This window comes from Lemur catta, chromosome 19, assembly GCF_020740605.2.
Source record: "Lemur catta isolate mLemCat1 chromosome 19, mLemCat1.pri, whole genome shotgun sequence".
NCBI classification, from domain to species: Eukaryota; Metazoa; Chordata; class Mammalia; order Primates; family Lemuridae; genus Lemur; species Lemur catta.
The window spans coordinates 6989649-7015280 of NC_059146.1; the positions used below are offsets into that span (position 1 = coordinate 6989649).

Genomic DNA, 25632 nt, shown 5'->3' on the forward strand with positions numbered 1-25632 from the left:
TCTAGAGAAAAATATTATTAAGAACATATGATAATTGTAATAAAAAACCCTATGAGTCAAATATGTCAGAAACAACCCATATAAGAAAAGCAGAACTCACTCACATTTCAAAGTCTTTGTCTCGCAGAAGATCTTAAAGTTTGGATATAGCAAAGCAAAACACAGCCTTTTGAAAAACAATTAAGCATTCTAGTTCATAGCACCAGCTTCCCCCAAGGAAATGTTCTATTGATTTGTAATTTGGCCTTAAATTTGACCTTGGCCTTCATGTCATGATAATTTGGGTCACTCTGAATATGCCATCCCTTGAACAAGGGCCTCTGCTAATTTTAAATGAATGCAGCTGCCCATTTGCCATTCTTCTATTTGCATCACAATATGTGGGAATAAATTCACAATTAATAAAACATTTCCAGTAAGCAGTCAGACTGAGGAAATGAAGGACATTTATTATGTTTAAAAAGAGGTAATTCATTTTTGCTTTTTTGAACATAAAAAAGGGAAAGAAAACAGTTCATGTCTTTGACAACCTTGGTAGAGGCCAAAAAAGCCAAAAAGTATTTGGTCAAACTTAAGTGTAAAATAAACAAAACATTAAGAAAAAAAAAAGTCATGTAACCTCAAATTAGATTTTAGTTAAAAAAAAAAAGTAAAATAAATGTAGAAAAGTTTGTACCAGGCCTAAAAAAGTTGGCCAGACTTCCTTTCTTCTTTCCTTCTCTCTTTGGTTCAGTGAAAATGAATACTTTCCAAGTTTGATTCATGAGGAGCGCTTGCATTTGAAATGACCTCACTGAAACCTTTGGTGGTCAAGCACCTTAGGGCCTTCATTCCATCTTGCATCTGAGGCTACATTAATTAGTAATATGTTATCCAGATAGAGGGAAACAGGTCCTACGTGGGTATACCAGGAAAGTGAGGAGTCTGGAAGGCCCGTCCTAAGAGAAACAAGAGAAAGAACTTGAAAGAGAAGGAAGTGGGGGGAGCCTGAGGAGAAGTTAGGATGTTTTAATAGCTGCTTTGGGGTTTTGAGTTTGCTGTCTTCACTGTGTACAATGTTCCTACCTCCCACGCTCGCTTTTCACCTGTTGAAATTCTCGGCTGGGCGCGGTGGCTCACGCCTGTAATCCTAGCACTCTGGGAGGCCGAGGCGGGAGGATCGCTTGAGGTCAGGAGTTCGAGACCAGCCTGAGCAAGAGCGAGACCCCCGTCTCTACTAAAAATAGAAAAACATTATCTGGCCAACTAAAAATATACATAGAAAAAATTAGCTGGGCATGGTGGCGCATACCTGTAGTCCCAGCTACTCGGGAGGCTGAGGCAGTAGGATCGCTTGAGCCCAGGAGTTTGAGGTTGCTGTGAGCTAGGCTGACGCCACCGCACTCTAGCCCGGGAAACAGAGTGAGACTCTGTCTCAAAAAAAAAAAAAAAAAAAAAAAAAAAGAAAGAAAGAAAGAAATTCTCCTCATTCTCCAAGGCCAGACTGAATAACCATCTACTGTGAGCAGTTTGTAGGTCCTCTTAGGATCCATCTCCTTACTGCAAACCTCCCTAGCCCTGGCTGCCACCTCTGTTGTTTTACTATCAATAATTCGACCTATGTAGATTAGGTTAGGCAGGGCCTTGAATACCACACTAAGGGTAAATTTTTAGTTTGTAATTGATCGGGAGCCACTAAGTTTCTGAGGACAGGCTTGAGTTAGGAAGGTATCATCAAAGGTACCCTGAGAAGGCGCTTCAGGTAAGAACAGAAGGGAAGCGGCTCATGGAATTACCCTTTCTCCCTCCCTCTCCCTCTCCTTTTTAAGCAGGTTACTACGTACCAGGCGGTCCACTCACTCCTGCTTCACTCTCTGGTGCCCCGTGGTCCCAGGGGCCTCACGTCCTCACCACCCTCTTTACTCTCTGCAGTCCGAGGGTAACTCCTCCACCGAAATCGAGCTTTCCAGGCTCAACAAGGACCTGCTACCTGCCACGTCTAGGGATTTGTCCCCTCGGTTCTCATTCTCACCAACGGTTCTGAGTCCCTAACCTCCTTCCCAAAACTCTGTCTTCTCACAACTCACACACATGATCACACGTCCCCCTGCGTGTAGTTTGAAATCTGGAAGGCATTTTTACTGTAGAGGCTTAAAAAGCAGCTTAATTAGTTAAGGGTAGCATGGGGGGAGCCTCGAGGAGATTCTGAAAGGTATCGTGGAGCGCATTAGACTTGACAGGCCGGTGACAGTAGATCTAAAGAGAACCGTCAAAGCCTGCAGAGTTTTCTTTGAACAGCTCTATTCTCATGCAGGCCTGCCAGGGCTGGGGGGAACTTTTGTTGTTTGTTTATCAAAGAAACCGAGCAAGGGAGTGGGGCCCGCCTCTTCGCTGACCCGAGGACTGGAGTGCCAGGCCTCGCCGCTCGCGGGCGGCTCCCTCTCGGCGCGCACCGAGTCCGGCGGGAGCCCGGAGCTCTCCCCCGATGCCCCGCGGGGCGGGGCGCGCCTGGCGGCCACGCGCGCGCGCGCGCGCGGCGGAGGGGGCGTGCCCCACGGGCGCGCGCGGACGGCGGAGGGGGCGTGTCCCCGGGTGGCGGCGACGGCGGCGGCGGCGGCGCGGGCCGGGTGCGCGGCGCGGCGTCCTGTGCTGGAATGTGCGGCTCCCGCGAGCTCGCGGCGCAGCACCAGAGCGAGCGCCGCCGAGGCCCCGGGCTCCAGACCCCGGCGGCGGCGGCGGCGGCGGCCCGGACGGCTGGGCTAGGGCCGGTGGCCTGAGCACCTTCTGCAGCTCCACTCCCGGGCCTTCGCGGGCCTTGACGGCCCCGGCGCCCAACTTTTCCGCCCTCCCCCTTCCCTGCCCTGAAACTCCAGCAACAAAAGAAAAGTAGTCGGAGAAGGAGCGGCGACGCCGGGTAGCCCGCCCCGCCTCGCCGGGAAGGCCGGTGAGCGCGGCGCGGGCCTGGGGCTTCGGTCGGGTGGGGGAGGGCCGGCCGGGCGGCGGCGGCGGCGGGAGGGGGAGGGCGCGGAAGGACGCGGAGCGAGGCGCTGTCCAGGGCTGATTTGCAGATACTGTGGCTCCGGCGGGGCCGCCGCGCCGGGCGGGGGCGGGCGGCCGAGTGGGATCGGGTTACACCGCCGCGGCCCAGGGGCTGGGCTGGGGGCGTTCGTGGGGAGCGGCGCGTCGCCGGGACCCCATCCCCACTGGAGGCCGGGCGGCCGCCTCTGCGCGGGCCCGGACGCCTCTCCAAGTCCGGTCTTCTGAGGCCAAAGAGCGGAGCTGCTCGGGGCCCTAGTCCTGAAACTTCCCTCTCTTCCTTCTCCTGCGCCCAGGTCCCCCCGCAGCTCCGCGGCCCTCCCGACCCCCTCCCTCCAGCCTCTCCCTTTCGCCGGAAGGCGCCCTTGAGCGCGGCCGGGCCGGTTGAGTCAGCCCCGGGGCCCGGGCGGTTCCGCCGGCGGGGCTGGACAGCGATTTCTGCGCTCCGGCCGCGCCGGCGCCGCCGCCCTCGCGCCCGGCCACCCCGCCGCGCGCGTCCGGCCGGGCGCCGTGGGGGAGTGAAGTTCGCAAACTTCCGGGGCGCGGGGGCGGCGGCTGGCCCGCGTGGGGGCCCCCTCGGCGCTCGGGGCCCGACGCCTCCGGAGGGCGCCCGTGGTGTCTCCGGGTCTTCCGCGAGGGCCAGTCGGGCGGGGGGGGTCGGAGGGGCCCCGGGGCGATCGGAAGGGCCCGGACCCCGGCTACGCGGTAACTTTCCGTCCCTTCTACAGCCTGTTGCCCCCAGGCCGGGGAGGGGGCCGCCTGGACTCGGGAAAGACTCGCCGCGGCCCAGCGGCGCCCCGACCTTGCCCGCCTCCCCCCGTTTTAGTGTTGGGGAGCACGGGAAAAGCTTTAAGACGAGAGTTGGGGCAACTCCCGAGAGTTGGGGTGTAGATGTGTGCGGTGAGCGGGCCGAGCCGAGAGGAAGCGAGAGCGCCCGAGTTTGCAAAGAGCTGCTTTGTGTTTGGTATTTTGAGAAAATGGCCGAATGCCTATTTCAGTTAGGAATGCCGCCGCCGAGGTAGGCGCTGGTGGCAGCAGCACATAGGAATTCGTGCAACACGTTGGGCTTTCGGGCCGTGCTTGGACGGCCTTCCTGACAAATGTTAACATTCCTTTAGGGGAGGTAGGGTTTGGGGGTGGGGGGAGTAGAAAAGTGGATGTTGGGGTAAATTACCGAGTAGCTTGGGCTGTTAAGCCCTAGGACAGCTTTTGCCCTCTGTGTTCTGTGATGGCATTTGGTTCCAACTTTTGTTGGTACTTAGAAGTAAACCGGTTTGTGTTTATACACTTGGGTGAAAGGGATTACTTTTTGTATTTTTGGGTTAACTTGACTTTTTTAGTACTTGCCACTTATCTTGCTTTTTCTAATTTGGAAGAGAACACTTCGTTTGAGAATGGTACGTTTTAGATGGGAAAGTAACGTGGTTAAGACCATTGAAAAAGCCCAGCTTGTTTTCCAAGAAGGTGATCTTGTAATGGCTTCCACTAGGCCAAGTAGGCCAAAACAAGCACAATGCAAGAAAATTGCTGGTTGTCCAGTTGGGTTGTACGATTATTTTATTAGAGGGTTTGAAAAATATTCTTTACTTGTGAAGTTTTGAGTAAACCAGATTTCCTTTTTCACAGAAAAAGGAGTCCATAATATTTTTTCTCTTAAATTGGTGGAGTCATCGAAAAATTAAAAGGGACCAAGTTGTACTTTTTCAACAGTAGTTTTTTCTTTTGGTGTTAGTCAAGTTCATATGAAATTCAGTTAAGTTGAACAATTATTACAGGCTTCTACTTTCTAGATGTGTTTGTGTACTTAATAAATGCTCAGGCTTGTGGATTGCTGATTCAGACCATGGAACTAATGAAGTTGAGGGGAAGTTGGATTACTCGTGTACTGAACTTTTAAAATAATTTTAATTAACCTTAAAAATGAAGATTACTTTTTTCCTCTACCAGAACAATTAAAAGTGCTTTAGGGACTGCATGCCAGTGGTAGACCTAGTTGATGAATGAGTTGTCAAACAATTTGCAGAATTTTTTCTAGGGGTAGTAGAAATTTTTTGGGTAACTGCTGTAAAGAGAATTGGGACTTAAAAATATTTTAAAGGTTTGTCATTAGTAGTTAATGAAGCTTATTGAGTTTTAAAGGTTGTATTGAGAAGTATTTTTTTTTAAGTTATGAAGAATTACAGTGCTGTTTTGGCCAGTAAAAGTTGTGTTTAAACTGGTATTCTTGTGTTTTGTTTTGTTTTTCAAAATTCAGAATACAGTTATGGCCACCCAGGTAATGGGGCAGTCTTCTGGAGGAGGAGGGCTGTTCACTGGCAGTGGCAGTATTGGCATGGCGTTGCCTAACGACATGTATGACTTGCATGACCTCTCCAAAGCTGAACTGGCTGCACCTCAGCTTATCATGCTGGCAAATGTGGCTTTAACTGGGGAAGTAAATGGCAGCTGCTGTGATTACCTGGTTGGTGAAGAAAGACAGATGGCAGAATTGATGCCTGTTGGGGATAACAACTTTTCAGACAGTGATGGAGAAGGACTTGAGGAGTCTCCTGAAATAAAAGGTGAACCTAATGGACTGGAAAACATGGAACTGAGAAATTTGGAACTCAGTGTTGTAGAACCTCAGCCTGTATTTGAGGCATCAGCTGCCTCAGAAGTTTACAGCTCAAATAAAGATCTTCCTCCAGAAACACCTGGAGGAGAGGACAAATGCAAGAACTTGAAGACCAAACCCTTTCGCTGTAAGCCATGCCAGTATGAAGCAGAATCTGAAGAACAGTTTGTGCATCACATTAGAGTTCACAGTGCCAAGAAATTTTTTGTGGAAGAAAGTGCAGAGAAACAAGCAAAAGCCAGGGAATCTGGCTCTTCCACTCCAGAAGAGGGAGATTTCTCCAAGGGCCCCATTCGCTGTGACCGCTGTGGCTACAATACCAATCGATATGATCACTATACTGCACACCTGAAACACCACACCAGAGCTGGGGATAATGAGCGAGTCTATAAGTGCATCATTTGTACATATACAACAGTAAGCGAGTATCACTGGAGGAAACACTTGAGAAACCATTTTCCAAGAAAAGTATACACATGTGGAAAATGCAACTATTTTTCAGACAGAAAAAACAATTATGTTCAGCATGTTAGAACTCATACAGGTAAGAGAAACTTTCTAGTCCTGTAAGTTCAGCTCTCATCTCTAATTGCTAATTGGGTGGTGCTTGAGAACTCAGTGGGACTCTGGGTTCAAATCCAGATTCTGTTATTTGCTATCTTTGTGACCTTGGACAAGTTATTTAACCTCTTTGTTGCACATTCTCCATGGAGTAACAACATATATGGGTTTGGAGGATTAAGTGAAGTAACATGTAAAGCACTGAGAGTTATTTGAGAAGAACAGCGAAGAGATCTCTTCTAAAGTACATATCCTAACAACTTGAGATAGACCATTTCACTAAATCAGATTGCTTTGAAGTTTTTAGATGTGTTTATGTGACAGTGAGCACACCTGAGATACGGTGTAGTTGCTGAAAGGAACTCTGAGGGCTTAGATAAAAAAAGGAAAACCCAATGACTAACTTTGCCTAGCTTTATTGAACAAAATCCTCAAACTTTGAAATATTTGACTTGTGGGATTGGGTTCCTAAATGGAACAACTTGTCATTGTCCCCAAAACCTAGAAATTTGAGCAGTTAGTTTTTAAAAGATTGATGGGATTACCACCAGTTGAAACTATGTTCCTAAGAAAGCAAACGCACATATGGAAAATGGAGCTGTTTTTCAGAGAGGAAACAATTATGTTCAGCCTGTCTGAATGCATACAGATCAGAGGACGTTTCTAGTCTGTAAGTGCAATTATCAAAAAAGTTGAAACGTTAAAAAAATATGAAAAATTTCAAACATTGCAGAAGTAAAGAGAATACCACAATGCATAATATATACTCTTCACCTACACTCAATAATTTATCCCATTTGGCATGTTTCAATCATTTTTTAAAGATAATCACTTTATTGAGATAAACTTCACGACCATACGATTCATCCACTTACAGTGTACAATTAGTGGTTTTTAGTGTATTCACAAAGTTATACAAACATCACCACAATCAATTTTAGGACATTCTCATCACTCCAGAATGAAATGCTTATCTATTAGCAGTTGCTTCTCATTTCTTCCCAGGACCCCTTAAATTCACTTTTTAAAAATTTTAACATATTAGGGGGGTACAAATGTTTTGGTTGCATATATTGCCTTCTTTTAATTCACTTTTAAATTGGCTTTTCAATATTTGTAATTAAGGGACCTCATTTTTCAAAGTAATGTTTGTAACTGTTGGTAGTTAATTTTCACATTTCTGTTACATTTTCCTGGTAAGAATCGGTCCATCTGAGGTATGATGAAGGGTCTGAACAAAGTGGATAGAGTAATCTAGTACTCTGCTCTTTGGGTCACAAGTGAAAAGGGGCTGTGGGGTGCTGTTTGCGTCAGGTCCCCTTTTGCAGAAGTTGGCACTCTGCAGGACTGAACTCCATAGGTAAAGAGAACACTGGAGAAGGGGTAGATACTGCTTTGCGTAAGTGGTAGACTTAATAAAACTTATGGGTGAAATTCCATTATAAGAAAGACCTCTGCAACAAGATTTCTAAGCCCCAGCAGATGGGTCATGTGTTGAATGCTTTAAAATCTAGTACAGTAAAAGAATTTGCAGTCTCTTTAGAATTTGTTGTAACCAGTGATTGTCTCCATGTTTTGAAACTATTTGATTTCATAAGTAAAATTCACATGTGACAGAAGGTACATAGCATAGGAAATGAAGTTATCTTAATTACTGTTGAGACAAACTGTTAGATCAAACTGTAGACCGAACTAATTTCACCTACAGAGCTTCTTTGCATGACAAATGCTTGCTCTGTAGCCTGGGCTAGAATGCAGTGGCATGATCATAGCTCATTGCAACCTTAAACTCGTGGGCTCAAGCGATCCTCCTGCCTCAGCCTTCTACGTAGCTGGGACAATAGGCACACCTGGCTAATTTATTTATTGTTTTGTAGAGATGGGGTCTTGCTCTTGTTCAGGGTGGTCTTGAACTCCTGGCCTCAAGTGATCCTCCTGCCTCAGCCTTTCAGAGTGCTGGGATTACAGGTGTGAGCCACCTGCCTGACCTTCACCTACAAATTCTTAAAAAAAATCCCAGATATCATATATATTTCATCCATAAAGTATTTCATATTCTTTTAACAGTTTTTTCTAAAACCTTGGGCCCTAATTTAGAATTGCCAATAATGTATAGCATTCAGGTAGCTACTGCTACTACACATGGTAAAGTGTATGACTTATGTGAACACCCTAATGAATTTACATACTTTTACAAATGTATGCAGTTGGTCTTCTGTATTCATGGATTCCACATCCTCAGATTCAGCCAACCAAGGTTCCAAAAAAAAAAGGATGATTGTGCCTGTACTGAACATGTACAGACTTTTTTCTTGTCATTATTCCCTAAACAATACAGTGTATCAACTATTTGCATAGCATTTACATTGTATTATGTATTATAAGTAACCTAAAGTATACAGGAAGTTTTGAGAGGGTTTGTGTAGGTTATGCACAAAAATGACACCATTTTATATAAGGAACTTGAGCATTAATGAGTTTTGATATCCTCAGGAGGTCCTGGAACCAATCCCCCCTTAGTCTACACCAAGAGACAACTGTAGACTCATAACCACCATATAAGTCAACATATAGGATTAGTACCCCAGTGTGTTTGTCTTATTAAATTTTGGTGTTCCCTGTTCTTTCCTGTGATGAAAAGAAAAAAAAAAATTTTGGTGTTTTTTTTGTCAATTGTAATTTTTTTTTATTTTTTAGAGATGAGGTCTCCCTATGTTTCCCAGGCTGGTCTTGAACTCCTGGGCTCAAGCAATCCTTCTGCCTCAGCCTACTGTGTAGCTGGGATGCTTGGCTGGTCAATTGTATTTTTGATAACCTCAAAACTATTGGGTTACTGAATAATTTAACAGTTTTCCCAAGAAACTAAAAATGTTTTCAACAGTAAATTTAAATTTGTTGATTTAAGAACGTTTTTAGAAGGAAAAAATGGAAAATAGAAAGAATGGGAAAATTTCACTGTTGGTCTATAATTCTGATTTTTATGTAAAGGTTTTTTAAACGGAGAACTCAACTTTTTGCCATTTAAATTTTTTTGTTGACCCCATCTCTACTAAAAATAGAAAAAATTACCTCGAGAGGCTGAGGCAGGAGGATTGCTTGATCCCAAGAGTTTAAGGTTGTTGTGAGCTAGCCTGATGCCACTGCACTATAGTCTGGGTGACAGAGTGACACTGTGTCTCAAAAAAAAAAAAAAAAAAAGAAAAGATTTTTTTTCCCCCATGGTTTTAACTTCAGTATGATTTTTATGTGTGTGTATAAAATAGATATTTTAAAAACAAATTGGTGCTGTATAAGTTGAAGGTTAATATTTTGATTATGTAAATTCTGAGTATCTCTGGCATTAAATGCATAGTTCTGAAAATTATGTTTATGGAAAATTCTAGGACTGAAGAGTAGACATAAGAAATGACAGCAGGAATCACTTCTCATTTCCACTTGCGGTATTAGGTAGCCTAGTTTTCAGGTTCACTTAATGGGTTTATTGTATTCCTTATCCAGTACCCAGAATTAGGTGCTGTCTCTGTTATATATTAATCTTTAGAACAATCCATTGAAGAAAATAGTATCTGTTGTAGTAGTCCATGTTTACAGAGAGAAAGGCTTTAGATTTGAAAGCCTGAAGTGATGTGCCCAAGGTCACATACAAGTACCACTTAAAGTTCAAAAATCTCTTTATTCTACAGTAATTGTCATGGTGGTTGTGGTGGACACAGGAGCTGGAGATTACTTTCATTCAAGTTGGACTCTTTAATTTTGTGGTTTTGCTATTTAAGCAGTTGACAAATTCTATTTTGAAAGAAAACATTTTTACCTGTATGTGTAACTAAAAAATCAATGCTTTCTAAAAGAGTAGTTATGCCTAGTTTGTGGAGCTGGACAGATAAAGTAATCTCTCAAGAATTTAAAAGTAAATTATCCTTAATAGATTCCTCGTTAATCTGCAGTGGTATATAATTTTTTCTTCCATCAACATTTTTATAACAACTTTATTGACATACAATTTATATATCATATGGTTCACTACGGATTGGACTGATATAGGCAGTTCATATGAATGGAATCATAAAATATGCTGTCCTCTGTGACTGCCTACTTTTGTGTAGTGTCACATTTTCAAAGTTTATGCATGGTGTCATATGTACAGTACTTCTTTTCCTTTTATTGATAAATAATATTACCTTGTATGGATATGTAACATTTTGTTTATCCATTCTGCAGTTGATGGATGTTTGGGTTGTATCCACTTTTTGGCTATTATGAACAATGCTGCTATGAAAATTCATGTTTAAGTTTTTATGTGGACATTCATTATTTGTATTGGGTATGTACCTAGGAGTGGAATTTTGGGGCTGTATGGTAATTATTTTTACTGATATTTAACCTTTTGGGTAACTGCCAAACTATTTTCCAAATACTAGATACACCATTTTACAGTCCCAGCAATGTATGAACATTCCAATTTCTCCACGTATTCACCTTCACCAATACTGTTAATATCTGTCCTTCTGGTTGTAGCCATCCTAGTGGGCATGAAGTCTTCATCTCATTGTGGTTTTGATTTGCATTTCCCTTGTGGCTAATGATAATGTGTATCTTTTCATGTGCTTATTGGCTATTTGTGTGTGTGTGTGTGTGTATATATATATATTTTTTTTTTTAACAGAAGTACAGTAACATTTTTAAACTATCTTAATTCTTCCAGGTCCCAAGGTAGGCATTATATTGCTACCAGCTCTTTACAGCTAGTCTATCGATAATAGCTAATTATAGCAAAATAGTTACCAGGCACAGTTCCCACTCATTACCATTCTTTTTTTTTCCCATAGCTTCTTGTCCCATTTTATTAGACAGATGTGTTACTGTATCACAAGATTAATAGTTGATATTTATTGAGGGCTTCACCGTGCGCCAGGCAGTGTTAAATACTCTGCATATATTATCTAATTTAAATTTTCACAATTACAGGAAATGAAGGTACTGGTACTTTTATAGATGAGGAAGCTGGGTGTTTATGTAACTTTCCCAAGGTCATAATTATTTTGTGTCCAGAGACTGTATGGAAACAAATTGGCTACCTTTTGTTAAAACCTATTTTGTTTAAAACCTATTAACAGTCCATGTCTGAAAAGAATATACATGTCCTGCCTTTCAGTCTTAAATTCTTTAGTACTAAATCAGTGGCCTCATCTTTACTTCAGTTGCTCTTAGTCCTTATGGCTTTCATAATGTTACACTTGATGACCTATTTTATAAATGGTGTAATACATCTGCCACTTGAATTTTTAGCTTAAAGCAACAACATCCCCACTCAGAAGGGTTGTTGCTTTAAGCTAACAATTTCAAATGGTAGATCATTTACAAGGATCAAAAAAATTACTCAAGCAATGGCATCAGAAAATTTGGGTAGATTTTTTAAACGATAGTTCTGCATTTTTTTTTTTTTGCCTTAATGCTAATTTTTTTTTTTTGGATTTTTTTTTTTTAATTTCAGCATATTATGGGGGTACAAAAAAGTTTGTTACATATATTGAATTCTGCATTTTTAATACATGATAAATCTACCTTTTTGCTAGGAATAGGAAAAAAATCCATGTTAAAAAGTGCTCAGCATTGAATATCGTTACTTTGTTAATGAGAATTGTATTTGGCTTATTTTGTTACATTTTAATACTGTCCATCATAATTTTGCAGGAGAACGCCCATATAAATGTGAACTTTGTCCATACTCAAGTTCTCAGAAGACTCATCTAACTAGACATATGCGTACTCATTCAGGTTGGTAAGAAATGGAAACTTCTCTACCATTTTCAGTAAATGACCATTATAAAGAAGTTCTTTTAGACTTGTAACTGAGTCATTTATTTATGATTTATTTTTAATATAATTTAGAAATTAGAATTAAAACAAAAGTCAGTGTTCTGTCAATGTGGACCTGTATTTAAATGGGATTCCTAACATAGAATCCATAGGTGGAACTCCTGAAACTGAATGTAAATTTGCAGGTGTACTTTTTCTGGGAGGAGGATCCTTAATTTTCTTCAGATCTTTAAAGAGGTCCATGACTCCAGTAAAAATGACTAACGTAGACCAAGCCTGGCTCATCCTTTCTGAAGAACCCCTGCCCTCTCATATTCCCCCTAACAGTATAACGCCGTGTGTCATAGTGTGCTGTTGCCTCGTGTCGGGGATTCCTTCTTAGCGTCTCAGGTCTGGAAATTTGGGTTTGTTCTGTTTTGAGAATTGACAAGGCTTTTGAGGATTGATTTACAGAAGTTTGACTTAGAAAAGAAAATGACAGGTAATCCAGGATGCCAATTCATTAACCTGTACTAAAAACTCAGAACTATCACAAGTGGAAGATTGAGCCAGTCCAGTGACTGAAACAGTCGTGATCACCGCTCAGAATTGGTCCTTATTATCAAGGTAGTAAGTGGCCAAGTAAAAAAGTAAATGTTAGCATTGGTGATCTTGAATGGGTAATTATTTCATTTTGCCCTTGATGTACCCTTGGTGAACACCACTTCTAATCAGAATACTCTCCTTCCAGATGTAGAATGTACGTCCTACTGGGGAAAGTAGGCTAAGATCTTTTTTTTTTTTTTTTTTTTTGAGACAGAGTCTCACTTTGTTGCCCGGGCTAGAGTGAGTGCCGTGGCATCAGCCTAGCTCACAGCAACCTCAGACTCCTGGGCTTAAGCGATCCTACTGCCTCAGCCTCCCGAGTAGCTGGGACTACAGGCATGAGCCACCATGCCCGGCTAATTTTTTTTGTATATATATTTTTAGTTGGCCAGATAATTTCTTTCTATTTTTTTAGTAGAGACGGGGTCTCACTCTTGCTCAGGCTGGTCTCGAACTCCTGACCTTGAGCGATCCACCCGCCTCGGCCTCCCAGAGCTAGGATTACAGGCGTGAGCCACCGCGCCCGGCTGGGCTAAGATCTTGATCTTTAAAAAAGTCTGTGTAGACCCAACTCCCTTAAATTAATAATTACCTTAGGTCTGTGTTGTCCAGTTGGGTAGCCACTAGCCATATGTGGCTAATTGAGCTTGTGAAACATGACTAGTTTGAACTGAGATTTATAAAATACATAACTTCAGATATGTATTTTATAATACAGTATGAAGAATGTAAAAATATCTATTTTTCGTGTGTATCATGTGTTATAATTATTCAATATATTGGTTTAAACAAGTAATAAAATTAATTTTGCTTGTTCCTTTTTTACTTTTGTAATGTGACTACTAGAAAATTTAAAATTACATGTGATTCATATTATATTTCTATTGGACATTGCTGCCTTAACTCAATAATAAAAGATTTGACTATATAACAGATTCTGATTTACTTGAGCAGCTGTGAAGGTGTCCTGTAGTATGCTTGCTAGCCTTTCTTGACCCTACATGCTTGTCATGTTAATGTACTTTGTTCCTTGTAAATCTCCTAAGCTGTTGAGTTGTGCCACTTCACTAGAAACCTGGTTTTATTACTTTTGGGAGCTTCCTGGTTTCATTCTCTGAGGGTAACGTGAATGCAGTCTCAGGCTTTGTTGAGGGAAGGCATCGTGTCCTGTTGATAGCTATACTCTGGCCCTTTAATAAAACGTTTAAGAGCTTTACATGAGTTAAACTCATTTAGTCCTCATATAACTATTTTAGATTGTAAGAGTTCTGTTATCCCCATTTTTTATAGACAGGGAATCTAAGACATGAATAAATATGGCCATTTTTCTTGTAGAATGCCTCCCTTTCTGGATATGTATCCTTACTTTCTCATGGTGTCATTTAGCTTTTCTTTTGTCCCTATTACTTGTAAACTGGAAATTAAATATATACTACTTTTTTTGTTTGTTTTTTGAGACAGAGTCTCACTTTATTGCCTGGGCTAGAGTGCCGTGGTGTCAGCCTAGCTCACAGCAACCTCAAACTCCTGGGCTCAAGCGATCCTTCTGCCTCAGCCTCCCGAGTAGCTGGGACTGCAGGCACGTGCCACCTTACCTGGCTAATTTTTTCTATATATTTTTTAGTTGTCCAGCTAATTTCTTTCTGTCTTTAGTAGAGATGGGGTATCGCTCTTGCTCAGGCTGGTCTCTAACTCCTGAGCTCAAACATCCACCCACCTTGGCCTCCCAGAGTGCTAGGATTACAGGCGTGAGCCACCATGCCTGGCCTGGAAATTAAATCTAAATGTTTGGTATTTACCTATCAAGTGATGTACCTCATTTAAAGTCACATCTGGTTGACCCATTGCTAATAGTGTTGGGTCACTGGATTAGAATGATGACATATTTGTATTCTTTCATTGAGTTAATAATACTTTGTCTTGTCACTGTTTAAATGTTTATGGTGTTTTATACCAGTTGACAATCTTTGCCTGAAACAATTTTATTTAGGTTTGCTAAATGTCTTGAATTTTATTTGTTATATTTTAAAGATGTTTCAGTAGTTACTGTTATAGTACAGCAAATATTTTAACAGGCTCTTAATAACTAGTAGTAGCTACTAATTACTGTGTGCATGCTAGGTACTGAAAAAGAGCTATTTGTGGCCGGGCGCGGTGGCTCACGCCTGTAATCCTAGCTCTGGGAGGCCGAGGCGGGTGGATCGCTCGAGGTCAGGAGTTCGAGACCAGCCTGAGCAAGAGTGAGACCCTGTCTCTACCAAAAATAGAAAGAAATTATCTGGCCAACTAAAAATATATATACAAAAAAATTAGCCGGGCATGGTGGCTCATGCCTGTAGTCCCAGCTACTCGGGAGGCTGAGGCAGTAGGATCGCTTAAGCCCAGGAGTCTGAGGTTGCTGTGAGCTAGGCTGATGCCACGGCACTCACTCTAGCCCGGGCAACAAAGTGAGACTCTGTCTCAAAAAAAAAAAAAAAAAAAAAAAAAGAGCTATTTGTTATCTCTATATTTAGTACCATGAAGGTACTGAATCCCAGTTAGGTTAGAACATAGGCTCAGAGAGGATAAGCACTTCAAGGTTAATAGCCATTCCTCAAATTTAGAAGACCTAGGGTTTGTCTTCAGACTCCCCCACCCTCTCACATTTATCAACAGTGTTAGAACATGATGGTTCAGAAGGTGGCTCAGGTAGAGGCCACAGCGTAATGAAACTGTAGCTACACTGTATTGAGAGAGCAGAACAACGATTCATTGTCTTTTATTGGATTGTAGCAGTTTTTGAGTCATAAACAGGAAATAAAAATGGTTGGTCTGTTTTGTGTATGAGCGTGCTGAATTATTTTCAGCAGAGCCTATGTCTTAATACTTTTAATAGCAGTTGCTGATAATACTTGAAATAAAGTGAGGCTAAGTTTGGTCAAATTGGGTAGCCCTTTAGACTGGGTTGCATAAAGTGACTATTTGGCATTTTCTCTAGGGTCTGGGTTTTTTTTTTTTTTTTTGTAAAAGGTGGGGATACTCACCACTATACTAATGAGGGTAGGGTCTGGGTTTGATCTTCACAGGTCACTTTGGGTATTTTGGTTTCTTTATGTGAATGTATTTTAGGGAAGAGACGTGTGAGCTTAGTCTGTGTTTTTTCTGGAAGAGATTAAGCTCTGTTGAGTTAATACATTTTAGGAAAAGTGACAAATTTGGCAAAATTCCATCAGTCATTTACTTGGAACACCTATCTGCAGGATGAGTCTTCTCAGGCCAAGTTTAAGAGGAATCAGAGTATTTGTTTTGTAAAATAGAAAATTGCCTATTAGTGGAAATGTAGACACTAACCTCATCCTGTGTTACTCTCCATTTCATTGGTATTTCTTCCTAGTAGTATTAGGGTATCCTCTCCTGAGTAGTCCTGGAGACACCGACCTTACCCTGAGCTCTCCCTTTCCACCTGCTAGTGGAAATGCTACCATCTAGTTTGTACTTGCCATTTTGATATTTTTGAATATATATCACACCGGCCAGTTGCCCCTGTCCTGCTAGCATAGGAATTCATTTTGCATGTTTTCCCATTATATGCACAAGGAATGTTTTTGTTAAAGGAAACTAACAACTTGCCAAGTTTCACCTCCATTTATTATACTTATTTTTAAGGTGGGAAAATATTTTATTCAGCAATATGTTTATTTTGTTTTTACCAATTATTTGCTGATTATTATTGGGGGACTATGTAGCTGGGATAACACGAAAGATATTATGGTTTGAGAGTTTTTTTCGTGAATTGTAGAATAAGTTTTTATTTTTTTATTTTTATTTTTATTTTTTTTTGAGACAGAGTCTCACTCTGTTGCCTGGGCTAGAGTGCCGTGGCGTCAGCCTAGCTCACAGCAACCTCAAACTCCTGAGCTTAAGCGATCCTACTGCCTCAGCCTCCCGAGTAGCTGGGACTATAGGCATGTGTCACCATGCCTGGCTAATTTTTTTTCTATATATATAATTGTAGCTGTCCAGATCATTTCTTTCTATTTTTAGTAGAGATGGGGTCTTGCTCTTGCTCAGGCTGGTCTCGAACTCCTGAGCTCAAACAATCCGCCTGCCTCGGCCTCCCAGAGGGCTAGGATTACAGGCGTGAGCCACCGCGCCCGGCCTAGAATAAGTTTTTAAATAATATTTTATCGAGGACTAATATACAAACATGGAAAGGCACACATCTTAAATATACATCTCTGTGACTTTGTTTTCATCTGTTTTGACTACCACCCGGATCAAAACATGGAACGTTTCTAGTAAGAAAAGTTCCTTACCCTTTCCAGTCAGTCTTCCCCCCACATGCTATTCGACTTCTCCTATCAAAGAACATTGTAACATTCTTTCATAAAACGCTCTTGAGGTTCATCCCATGTTGCATTATAACAACTTCATTTTTATTGCTGGTAATCCATTGTATACCCCTATTAATCTTTAGTTAAAAATTTCCCTTGCCATTCTTTCTACATTGTTCTTGATAAGAATGTGCAAAGCTTGTAAAAATTTTTCCCCTTTTGACTTGGCTTACACCTAGAAATTAATTTTGGAAGAATTAAAATAGACAATTGACACATTTATAAAGATGAGAAATGTAGGTAGAATTGGAAAAAGGAACCATTTGTACAGGGCAAAAATATGTATGTTCAGCTAGGTACCAATACATTGGAAAACCTATTAAACAAGATTTAATGGCAACAGAGTGAAAATTGGGGGAGAAAACCCAAATGGGGCGAGTAAATTATAACATTAAATTTTAAACAGAAAATTCCTACATCCTCCCTTTCTCTGAGCGTTTCTTAGGTAGAGGCTTATACCTTGATTGATGCTTGCTACTTAGACCACCTCATTCATTAGTGGTTATAAAATGGTGATATTTTAATTACGATTCTTTTATTAGTGTAAATATTTTCATAAAGAGATAAACTCCATTCACCAGCTCTTTGTTTACTCAGAGATAGGGTTTATATAGGAAAGACAGGATAAATATTTGAATCTTCCCTTTTATTTACCCATACTCAAAGTTACCAGTTGGTTCCAAAAGTAAGCAATTACAGGTAATGCCATATTGAGTGCTTGCTCTCTGCTCGATGTTAAGTTTACATGGATTAGATTATTTATAGCTCACAATGCTTAGAGAGTACTTTATAGATAAAGATATTGAGCCCTAGAGAGGTTTCAGTAGTATCTTAGTAAGCAAGTTGCAGAGCCCATGTTTTGTCTCCCAGATACTCTAACTCTAGAACAAGTTCTTAGCCACCCTGACACCTGTCTTTCTCCATTCTGTCTATATATGTTAAACAAATGTTTGTCACCATTTAAATCATTCACTGGAGAGGACAGTATAAAGCCAAATGTAGAGTAAGGTAGCATGTTGATAGAAACCCCCTTATTTATCGAATCTATTAGTGAACGGACATGGGAAGGAACTGTCCAATTATCTATGTATCCAATGTGACATATCTGGATAAGTTTTTGTTTTTGTGATTATTTTATCACCAGACATTTTCTAATCATGTAAAACTTAACATCTACATGGTTTTGCTTAATGTCGGAGTTTTGCTTTAAGAAAAATTTTAATAAGATTTGATATGACTTTGAGAATGTTTGAGAGATGAATTTTCATAAATGTCAATTTCCATTTTTCTACTATGCATTCCATTGGACCAGTGGGGTGTGGATACCATTTGGTAATATTTACTAGAGTGTGATCTAGATGGGTATGTATTCAGGTAGAATGTATTACTCTTATGCCTTTAATTTGGGGGTGGAGGTGGTTCTGGTTTTGTATGCATCTGTGATTATGACTTTGCTTATTTTTACATACCATATCTATTTGTATGCCACTTCTCGTTTACCTGATTTCTTTGCCCATTTTATAGAAAAGGTAGGGGAAAAAAATAAAGTTTTCTGAGTAATTACTCTGTCTTATATTTTTGCTTTAAAATAGCAACTCTGGCACTGGAAATTTTGCTGAGTGAAACTTTACTCAGCTCTTGCCATGATGGAAAAAAGGGTTGAGTTTCAAGGAAAAACCTTTGCTCCTTCTGCTTCCTTTTGCTAAAGCAGTTTTGAAACTTTTGCACCTAGGATTTGGGAGTATAGTCCAGAATGAAAGATACCTCTCTTTCATGGTTTGTCTTTTAAAAAGTTATGGGAATTTTTGTATTCTACTACATTATACATTTATTTTAAATAAACATAAACAATTTTAAAATTGATTAGTTTCTCTGAGTAACCTTGCCCCAAAATTACATCCAGAGACCATCTGAACTTTACCAATAATTGTGTACTTCTTGATGAATCTCTATTTTTTTTTTTTTTTTTGGAGTCGGTCTTGCTCTGTCGCCTGGGCTAGAGTGCAGTGGCATCATCATAGCTCACTGCAACCTCCAACTTCTGGACTCAGGTGATCCTCCTGCCTCGGCCTCCTGAGTAGCTGGGACTACAGGGGCACACCACCATGCCTGGCTAATTTTTTTTTTCTTTTGTAGAGATGGGGTCTCTGTATTGCTCAGGCTGGTCTCTAACTCCTGGCCTCAGGCGCTTCTCTCTCCTCAGGCACCAAAGTGCTAGGATTGCAGGCAGGAGCCACTGCCCAGCTGAATCTCTATTCTTTAATAGTGCTTGAGAGCTCTAAATTGATGAACTTTTTTGAAGATGATGATTGACTGAGATAATTTTATTCCCCTGCTTGGTTTGAGAATCAGTGTCATGGGGTGGAGAATTGTTATACAAGTAGATATGGTAAATGTGAGGTGCATGAAACAGTCTTTCAATAAATAGTCTTTGTGGTTATTTTACATGTACAATTCCTTGTAAGTATATTTTAATCTTGAATTTATGTTTTAATCTATGTCTTCTCTGACACCTTTTATTTACCTTTAGGTGAGAAGCCATTTAAATGTGATCAGTGCAGTTATGTGGCCTCTAATCAACATGAAGTAACCCGCCATGCAAGACAGGTTCACAATGGGCCCAAACCTCTTAACTGCCCACACTGTGACTACAAAACAGCAGATAGAAGTAACTTCAAAAAGCACGTAGAGCTCCATGTTAACCCACGGCAGTTCAATTGCCCTGTATGCGACTATGCAGCTTCCAAGAAGTGTAATCTACAGTATCATTTCAAATCTAAGCATCCTACTTGTCCCAATAAAACAATGGATGTCTCAAAAGTGAAACTAAAGAAAACCAAAAAGCGAGAGGCTGACTTACCTGATAACAATATTACCAATGAAAAAACAGAAACAGACCAGATAAAAATAAAGGGGGATGTGGCTGGAAAGAAAAATGAGAAGTCTATAAAAGGGGAGAAAAGAGATGTTTCAAAAGAGAAAAAGGCTTGCAGTAATGTCTCAGTGATCCAGGTGACTACCAGAACTCGCAAATCAGCAGCAGAGACTAAAGAGATGGATGTACACACGGGACGTAATTCAGAAAAGTTCTGTAAAACCAAGAAAAGCAAAAGGAAGATGGAACCTGAAGCCCAGTCCTTACGTGATCCTGTGAATGATGAGGAACCTGTGACAAAAAAGAAAAAGAAGGTAGACAGCAAACCCAAAAGTAGTCAGGAAGTGCCAAAGGCTGACAGCAAAGTGGAGGAGAATAAGAAGCAAAATACCTGCATGAAAAAAAGTACAAAGAAGAAAACTCTAAAAAACAAGTCAAGTAAAAGAAGCAGCAAGCCTGCTCAAAAGGAACCTGTTCAGAAGGGGCCTGCTCCCGTGGAGGTTGTTCAAAAGGAAACTGCTCAGATGGGGCCTCCTCCCGTGGAGGTTGTTCAGGAGGAGCCTGCTCAGATGGGGCCTGTTTCCATGGAGGTTGTTGAGAAGGGGCCTGCTCAGATGGGACCTCCTCCCATGGAGGTTGTTCAGGAGGAGCCTGCTGAGATGGAGGCTGTTCAGAAGGGGCCTGCTCAGATGGAGCTGCCTTCTCCCGTGGAGGTTGTTGAGAAGGGGCCTGCTCAGATGGGGCCTGTTTCCATGGAGGTTGTTGAGAAGGGGCCTGCTCAGATGGGGCCTCCTCCCGTGGAGGTTGTTCAGGAGGAGCCTGCTCAGATGGAGGCTGTTCAGAAGGGGCTGGCTCAGATGGGGCCTCCTTCCATGGAGGTTGTTCAGGAGGAGCCTGCTCAGATGGGGATACCTCCTCCCATGGAGGCTGTTCAGAAGGGGCCTGCTCAGATGGGGCTGCCTCCTCCTGTGGAGGTTGTTCAGGAGGAGCCTGCTCAGAGGGAGCCACCTCCTCCACTAGAGCCTCCTCTTCACATGGAGCCAATTCCCAAAAAGTCTCCTCTCCGAAAAGATAAGAAGGAAAAGTCTAACATGCAAAGTGAAATGACACGGAAGGAGCAAGTCCTTATTGAAGTTGGCTTAGTGCCTGTGAAAGATAGCCAGCTTCTAAAGGAAAGTGCAAGGACACAGGATCTCTTAGCACCATCACCACTGCTGCCAAAGGAAAGCTTAAAAGAAGAGGCATCAAAAGACCAAAAATTATTCTCCGAAGGTGAAGGAAATAAGGAAGCCCCTCTTCAGAAAGTAGGAGCAGAAGAGGCAGATGAGAGCCTAGCTGGTCTTGCTGCTTATATCAAGGAATCCACCAGCATTTCATCCTCTGGACAAAACTTGAATATGCCAGAGGGTGAAACTTCAGATGATAAATATCAGACTGACAATATTGTTTGCGAAATGGAAATGGACACTGATCAGAACACAACAGAGAATCTCTCTTGCAAAGACTCAGCAGTTGAAGAACCAGTTTCACCATTGCTCCTTCCGCCACCAACAGAAGAAAGTGAAGCAGTGTCCAAAACTACTCTGCCATCACCTCCTATTACCATGGCAGTAAATGAGTCTCAGGAAATCGATGAAGACGAAGGCATACACAGTCATGATGGAAGTGACCTCAGTGACAACATGTCAGAGGGTAGTGATGATTCTGGGTTGCACGGGGCTCGGCCAGCTCCACAAGAAACTAGTAGAAAAAATGCAAAGGAAGCCTTGGCAGTGAAAGTGTCCAAGGGAGATTTTGTCTGTATCTTCTGCGATCGTTCTTTCAGAAAGGAGAAAGATTTCAGCAAACACCTCAATCGCCATTTGGTTAATGTGTACTTCCTAGAAAAAGCAGCTCAAGGACAGGAGTGATGAAACTGTGGGCAAGGTTTCAATTCTTAGTTTGTAAGGTCTATTACATTTTATATCCATTTATAATAGTAGACAACTTTTTAAGATTGCTTTAATTAGTGTCCACTGTTGATTTTTAAGTGGCATTTTTTTCCTTAGGACTTTATATATACCTATTGATTGTTGATTGTATACATTTTAGCAAATCCAAGGGAGTTAGTGTACTAAACCAGCAGATAAACCTAAATCTGTTAGCTTATATGTTTAATCGAAATGAGATGGCCAAGATGGTATGATAGCATTCTGTTGCTGTGTCCAGCTACAGCTTGTCAGTTTTTTCTCCATGTCTATCTTCATGTTTTACTTTATTTTTAGTTCCTTGTTTAGCTCTATAAAAAATTGGCTTACTTAATAGCAAATTACTTGAACAATTTGCCTGCTTTATATAAAGTTAGCACTTTAAGATTTCTTTTTTTAGAGAAGAGAAGACATTTAAATTGAAGAGAAATTCTCCCAACAATGGACATTCTATCAGTCCAGGTATTTACTTCCTGAGTTTTGATCAATATTTCTAATTTGTATATGTTAATTGTCATAAAAACAGTGATTTTGGTGTGTTTTATTTTGGTGCTTTAATGGCTTAAGATGTTGCACATTGCTTTGTGTTTTTTTTTTAACCTATGCAGTTAAATATTTTCTAGAAATAGCATTTGTATTGAACAGTAACACTTTATACATATATGCATGTTTATTTGGGCCTCTCTGGAGGAGGGATGCGTTTAGGCTTGTTTGCAAAAGGGCAGTTTTCTTTTTCTTTGCTGCAATTGTCTTTTTTGCAGAATAATAGTGTGTGCAAGTTTGTGAGCAAATGAAACATGCAGATTCAATCCTTTGATTTTGATTTTCACATATTGTATCTATGCCAGAATCTGTATTTCGTATAAGTTATTTATTTTGAATGGATGTAGTAAATTCACAGCTCTCAGTTTTGATTTTGTAGTAAATTAACCACTAGGTTCCATATTGAACAAATTTTTATCTCAAACACCAACCATCAGTTATTGGGTTTTTTGTGTGTTTTGGTACAGCTAATTCCTGATGGTAGAGTATTAAATCATATCTTTGAAGAAAACCTTTTCTCATAGATGGTTGGTGTCCAGTATGGCTACTTAAACTGAATAAAGAACTGTAAGTGATGGACATTGCAAACCTGGAATCAGGAGACATAATTATTCCTTCAAGTTTTTACAGAATATCACTTGGGAGATTCCAAAGCCATAGCTACTATACAGCCAACCCTCGGATAAGAGAGGTAGCATGAGTGCTGGCAGACCAGCTGCAGCTTCCTATAAATACAATGAAAAAGGCTGGTGAAACTTAAGTACAGTCCAGATTTTAAAAAATCATACTTTCTCAGGGATCTCCACAAACTAGTGGGTGTCCTGGCTGTCCCTGTGACAGCCTCTTTCTACAGGTGAGGCCTCAAATGAATTACAGTTATACTGGTGTTCTGTGGGGCACTTTGTATGATAAAGGGCGTGTACTCCAAAACTTTTTTTCCTAGATTCTTTGGCCAGTTGCCAAAGATTATGAAAGAATCCAACATAGGATTTTTCTTACTGATAGTAGTTATTCATTGCAGTAAAATAAAGTATAATCCCAATAGGGAATCTTGAATTTGACCTCCCATATTCTATTTTGATGTAACCACTTTATATTTCATTTACTTTTTTTTAATCTGGTGATCTCTTTGAGGTAGGTATCAGATTTTGGCAGTACGGCATGAAAGATTAGGAAAAACGTTAATGATGTGTGGTTGGAAAACTTGTTAAAAATCTGAGAGAGAAGTCTGAGTTAAAAGTTGTTTGGAAAAGGAAAACAAAAACAAAAACAAAAAGTTGTTTGGACTTGGAATTGACTGGGAGGCCAAAGATTTAAGAAAGCAGAAGATTCTCTCAAGATGTGAGGAGTAAGTTGTATGATAATGTTGTGTGCTTTGTGTGCATGAATGGGAACTTGTAAATGTTGAATTCTAGGCTCCGACAATCATTGTCAACAAAAGATCAAGCTGCAAATATTTATGTTTTAAAACTTAAATTATAAACCTAGTTGAATCTTTCTAACAACTAGTTTAATGTTCGTGGCTAGATTTTGCCTAAGTTACAGTTTACATTATGTAGAAAAAGATTCATCGTAAGCACAGATTAGATATTGGGAATCCATTTGGGGAAGAGGTTTTGTGGATTCTTCCATACTGCAAAAGAAAAAAAATTGCCTTCTGGGGAATTGAACTAATTTCTAATCTAGTCTTTAAGACTAGGATGCTAAAAACAAAAATATGAAGGAAATTAAACCCCTTATTATTAAATTGATCTGTAAAAGCATTGTTACTGGAAATGGATTGGGACTTGAGGCCTTTCTTCCAGAAAATAATGACTTGATTGTCAGGCCTATATTAGGTTCTGAACCTTAATGCCATGTATTTGTACTTACTAAAAATTGTTTCAATGAAAAGTATATTAGCAATATGAACTCTTCTGGTCCAGTTTGAAGTTCTTCCATTTGAAAAATGTGTTATTTGCATGGAACTGTTTGAATTTTTTTATTTTCTAGTCCCTTCTCCCTCTCACTGGATAGAATTGAAGCTAGAATTTTCCCTTTTGATAAAGGAACAAAAAAATGAACATGTATTTGTAAATTGATGTTTAGTAACTAGTAATAAACTTGAAATACTAGAATACAGTATAAGCCTTAATCCTAGGTAGTCTTATGAAAATGAATCTGTTAACTATCTTTTGAACCTGTATTCACATTGGTTTTCAAGATATTTTAAGTTATATTTTTCTTCTTTTATTCAGAGCTGCTTATTTTGGGGATACTTTTTTTATTGAGGTGTAATTCACAAGGGGCTGCAATTTTTTTTTTTGATAAGGCTTCTTATAACTATAGCTGGATGTTTTGCTTTAGTCTTCCAAGAAGGGCCATTTTATTTTTTTAAGAGTCACTTCTAAAGTCATGTGGTCATTAACTTTGGAGACTATTTTGCATATGAGTGCTGATATAAATTAAAACCCAAGTAGACCTCATTGCATGTTACCCCTTATTGCATGAATGTTGACAATGGAAGGAATACCTTGCCTGTAGTATACTGTCAATTCTGGACTGAAAGGCTGGGGAAGAAACTTAATTTTCTTCTTTCTTGCATAAGTCAGAAAAACATACAGCTAGTGTGCCGAGTTTCCTTGTTGACCTCAGCAGATGAAGTGAGCTGATAGTGTTAATTCAGATTGAAGAAATTATCTGAATCTTGGTTTGTGTAGATTTTCAATCTACATGCAATATTAACTAAATCAGATAGCTTTTACTGTTCCACATGTGTACATAGGCTCCCATCCCCTTCCACATCCATGAGTTATTGTACTTTGTAAACTGGCATTGAAACATTACAACAATGTTTTGTTGCACCAATTTATAAACTTATACAGTGCAATACGTGTTATTTTTCTGAGGCAAACCAAAGGTAAATTTCTCAAGGTTCTTGCTGCCGCCTTTAGCAGCATTTGATGGATCTTTTATACATTTGTATTAGATGAAAATAAACCAGATTGCAAATCTTTTTTTTTAAATTTTAAACCATGTACCAAGTTTTTGGTCCAAATTGTGTAGAATAAGTTAAACTTGCATTCTATTAACCAATATGAGTGTATTTCTGTAAGCATAGTTATGTTGAAATAAAGTTTTAAAAAGCATGATGCCTTTGTTTATTATTGGTACATCAAGAACCAAGGAAGCCAAATTTATTTTGCTGGAATTGCGAGTGTATTAATAATTTTCAAGATTATTTTCCTCATGTGACCCACTGTAGGTAGAAAGGCCACAGCAGTTTTTATTGTTTGGGGTAAC

General features: G+C 40.4%; 1 protein-coding gene across 3 annotated transcripts; it reads left to right on the top strand.

Moving 5' to 3' along the window:
- The first annotated feature begins 2869 nt into the window (after nucleotides 1-2869).
- On the top strand, nucleotides 2870-25478 carry REST (RE1 silencing transcription factor). 3 transcript variants are annotated; one of them, XM_045531692.1, is made up of 5 exons: nucleotides 3699-3720; nucleotides 5270-6173; nucleotides 11882-11965; nucleotides 19496-20430; nucleotides 20554-25478. In XM_045531692.1, the coding sequence occupies exons 2-5, from the start codon at nucleotides 5279-5281 to the stop codon at nucleotides 21748-21750; spliced, it is 3111 nt and encodes a 1036-aa protein (XP_045387648.1). In that variant the 5' UTR covers nucleotides 3699-3720; nucleotides 5270-5278; the 3' UTR covers nucleotides 21751-25478. The 3 variants fall into 3 exon arrangements, with proteins under 3 accessions (XP_045387650.1, XP_045387649.1, XP_045387648.1); XM_045531694.1 differs by lacking the exon at nucleotides 3699-3720 and adding an exon at nucleotides 2870-2923 and having other exon boundaries at nucleotides 19496-25478; XM_045531693.1 differs by having other exon boundaries at nucleotides 3651-3720; nucleotides 19496-25478.
- Nucleotides 25479-25632: the final 154 nt, after the last annotated feature.

Coding starts and splice junctions, on each gene's coding strand:
- REST (XM_045531694.1), top strand. CDS start 5,279: ATGGCCACCCAGGTAATGGGGCAGTCTTCTGGAGGAGGAGGGCTGTTC. Junction 6,174..11,881: donor GCATGTTAGAACTCATACAG/GTAAGAGAAACT, acceptor ATAATTTTGCAG/GAGAACGCCCATATAAATGT. Junction 11,966..19,495: donor ACATATGCGTACTCATTCAG/GTTGGTAAGAAA, acceptor ATTTACCTTTAG/GTGAGAAGCCATTTAAATGT.